Genomic DNA, 3,990 nt, shown 5'->3' with positions numbered 1-3,990 from the left:
TTGAACGATGGAGTTCTTGCATGGCTTATGTTGCCTGAAACTTTAGATGTGACATATGTCAACTTCTCAACCTTGGACTATTAAGTTTATGTTGTCATTGAACTTTGAACTATGGATGTGACATATGTCATCTTATTTTGCTAAACTCATGAATGGTTTATGTTCATCTCAATTTCTTCAGTGTTGTCCAAACTTGGGTGCATTTGATGTCCAAATTTCAGTGTACTTGCTGTCCAAACCTGTGTGTATTTTTCTGTCAATAGTTTCAGACATTCAGTGTTAATGCTGTCCAAACTTGGGTGTACATGCTGTCAAAGTTTCAGGCTTTCAGTGTTGATGCTGTCCAAAGTTAGCACTTGGGTGTATTTGCTGTCAAAGTTAGCACTTAGCACATATAAATACTACTATATTAGAAAGAGAGGGAGTAGTCTGCACGCTGATGTGCAGTGCACACGAGCTGCCGAGTTGGACCGAGCAAGCACACAGCTCGGGTCGAGCCTGCTACTTAGGCTCGCCTAAGCAGTTAGCTCGGGCTGGCTTGGCTCGTGCTGGGCGAGCTAATGGCTGGCTCGGCCCGAGCTCGGCTCAGCTCGGCTCGCGTCCAGGTATGGTCCACATCCCGCACGAGCAGTGAGGAGGGCGAGATGCCTAGGTCTAGCCGCCGCCGCCGCCACCCCTGCTCGCCGGCGGTCAGGCCACTGGGCGACGACGACCTGCTCCGCGAGATCCTCCTCCGCCTGCCTCCGCAGCCCTCCTCCCTCCCCCGCGCCTCCGCCGTCTGCAGGCGCTGGCGCCTCCTCCTCTCCGACCCAGGCTTCTCCCGCCGCTTCCGCATCCACCACCGCCGCGACCCACCCCTACTCGGTTTCTTCGTCAGAAATGAAGACCTGCCCTTCCTACCTGCTCTCGACGCCCCGGATCGTGTCTCCCCCGGCCGTTTCTCCTTGCAGCGCGGCGACGGCGACGGCGACCGGTTCATGTCCCTTGGATGCCGCCATGGCCTGGTACTCGTCTTCAACAAACCTAAGAACCAGATCCTGGTGTGGGACCCCGTCATCGGCGACCAGCACCGCCTTGACGTGCCCCCGGGGGTTGCGATACATGCAGAGAAGACACCGATCAACGGGGCGGTGCTTCGTGCTGCTGGAGACGATGCCCAACACTTCCAAGTGGCGTTGACAGTGGCAGACAATGATGACAAGCAACACAGACGAGCGCTTGCCTGCGTTTACTCCTCAGAGGCTGGCGCATGGGGTGAACTCGTCTCAACACAGCTTCCATCTCGCGTTCCAATGAGTAATGTTGGCACCTTCGTTTCTACTTACAAGCCTGCCGTGCTGATTGGGGATTCCCTTTACTGGAGGCTTGCTGGGAATTTTACCGGAATTCTTGAGTTTGATTTGGAGAAGCAAAGCCTAGCTGTCATACGGTTGCCAGTGCATATCCTTGAAGACGGCCATTGCCTATTCTCGATTATGCGCGCAGAGGGTGGTGGCCTTGGTTTACTCCTCCAGACAGACCGCAGCATCCAGTTATGGAAGAGGAAGACTGATTGTGATGGTGTTGCTTCATGGGGTCTTGGAAGAACCATTGAACTGGACAAGCTACTTTCTCTGAATTCGGAGGAGAATGACATAATAATACAAGGGCCCATGGGGGAAAATAATGTGGTGTTCGTATGGACACATCACATCCTCTTTACAGTCCATCTTGAGTCATTGCAGTTCAATAAACTTCCTGGAGCCTACCCCCTTTTTCATTATCATCCATTTGAAAGTGTCTACGCTGCAGGTAAAGCATGCCTTACATATATATATATATTGGTTGTAATAAAACCAGGTTAGTTTTTTATAGTTGGTTGATGGCATATATGGTTCACATCCTTTTGTTTTAAGTTAGCAATTTCAAGTAGTGTCATAGCAATTGTTTCTTTTGCTGCTTGATGCCCTCTTCAACATATAGCGAATTTTTTCTGTACGGTTTCTATTCTGATTCTTGTGTGGTGTTTAATGATTATGATGTGTAGGAAAAAAATCCTTTAGTGGTGTATAATTTTATATGTGTTCTGTAGCCAGGCGTTGGGCTGCAATTGGTCTATTCTGAGTTCCATATCTGTAATCAAGTTAGAGCTAGCAAACTGGCTTCATCAGTTTATTATGTGAATATCCATACAATAAAACAATAAAGATCAAGATTAGCAAATTCTTTGTGTAGCATTGAAATAAATCTGGTTGTCGTATGCCTATTCACATATGCAAATATTATATAATACAGTAGTAGTTTTAGAAGGCAGTTTTTTCTCAATACTCAATAGTGGGAAGTTGAAGATGACTACATGAAAAATATAGTGAACTCAATAGGTACATGTTGAAGTTTAAAGCTAGTTCTATTTCTTTCATTCAGTATTTATTATCTCTGTAATTGTGCTAATATTAAGTTTGTAATGATGAACTTCTGGAATTTAAGAATATTTACTCATCTACCATTTTTAGAAGAGTCCTACTGAGAGTACCAAGTGCATTTGTACATAGGAAAAATATTTTATTTGTTTATTTCACTAATCTGCTTGGATTTCTTAATATGATTATGTTTTTATTTTTTCTGATATGGCATGGAATGGGCTTATAATTCTGGATAACTTACTCTTCTGACCAGCTAATGGTCTGAGTGTACATGTTCTTCATTTCTACAACATTCATCTTTTTATACTGTTCCTTGAATATTCTATAAATTTTAGAATTGGTGTAGTTTTGCTTATCTTTTCCTAATGTTGTTTGTCATAATACTCGAAGAGTATGCTTTCATTAATTTTTGTATTTCTATTTATCTTTTTGCTCAATTTATTGCAGTTTTATGGATGATTATTAGTGTAAGGCAGTTTGCTTAAATATTATTCTCAGCATATCTCTCAGTGCCTATCTAATTTGCATATGTAATCTGCCAACTGCCATTATCCCCTAACATGATTTGTCTGGTCCAAACTATATGTATCAATGCTTTGCGGGTAGTCTATTTTCTGCACTTTTGGTCACTTTAGATGTTCAAGACTTTTCTTATAAACATATGGTCGAAATGGCATGACTAGATTCACCGTAAACACTGCTTTTGCCACAAGTTGTATACTTTTACTAACATATTAATGTTATCAGTAAAACTAGTGGTCAAAGCATTGCTTTTGTTGTTGTGAAGAAAGAGCAGTGCATCTATATTTGGCCGAATGAAATGTTTCTATTAATAAGACGGTGCACGATCCCTTAGTTGAGGCTTCTACTACATGAGTTCAATTAAATTTGGTTTGTGAGCGACTTGCTAGCACATACATTTCTGAAAAGTATGTCTATAAGCTATAAACCGGACTGTTCGGGTTTGTTACCCGGTTACCCCATGAGCCCCTTACGTGCCCATGATAAAAAATGAATATTTCAAGTGATTCAATAAGCTGGGATGACCAGTATTTCCCTGGAGTTATTTGAGCCACAGTTTATTTATTTTATTTGCCTCTATTGAGAACAGAATAACAGATGTAGCCAAAAACTTGAGAATATATGCTAATAATAAGAGTTGAAGGTGTGGTGGCAAAAATGAACTATTCTCCTGTAGCGGTTCTCTGTTTCTATTGTTGGTTTCATAGAAAAAAGTGAAGTTAGTGTTTACTGTTTGAGTCGTACATAAGTTGAGATACATAACTTCAACTTTTTTCTATGAATGTATTGAGATACACAACTTTAACTTTGACTGATGAAATTGGTTGCTCCGCAGGTATCTAGGGTTACATTCCGGTGGCCAAGATGCAGAAATTGATTGTGTGCTGTAGGTTCTTCCGTTTTGTATGCTGTTCATGGGCGTGTGCTACACCCAGAATTTGGCCCTCTGTACTGGTCAGGTGTGAAGTTGTATGACTAGTAGGAGCTAATCGCTTCGTTTGCAAACTACGTGCCTATTATCTATGTTCTGTATGAGGACACGGTTACTTGCTTGGATTAATAATTA

General features: G+C 42.5%; 1 protein-coding gene across 1 annotated transcript; it reads left to right on the top strand.

Moving 5' to 3' along the window:
* Positions 1 to 626: 626 nt before the first annotated feature.
* Positions 627 to 3,990, top strand: LOC125516250 (F-box protein At5g03970-like). Its single transcript, XM_048681737.1, has 2 exons — positions 627 to 1,791; positions 3,760 to 3,990. Exons 1-2 carry the CDS (start codon positions 645 to 647, stop codon positions 3,765 to 3,767), a joined length of 1,155 nt encoding a protein of 384 aa, XP_048537694.1. The 5' UTR covers positions 627 to 644; the 3' UTR covers positions 3,768 to 3,990.

Source organism: Triticum urartu, chromosome 6 (assembly GCF_003073215.2).
Source record: "Triticum urartu cultivar G1812 chromosome 6, Tu2.1, whole genome shotgun sequence".
NCBI classification, from domain to species: Eukaryota; Viridiplantae; Streptophyta; class Magnoliopsida; order Poales; family Poaceae; genus Triticum; species Triticum urartu.
Note: the sequence above shows the minus strand (reverse complement) of the source record. Positions and strands in the feature narration are given on the sequence as shown.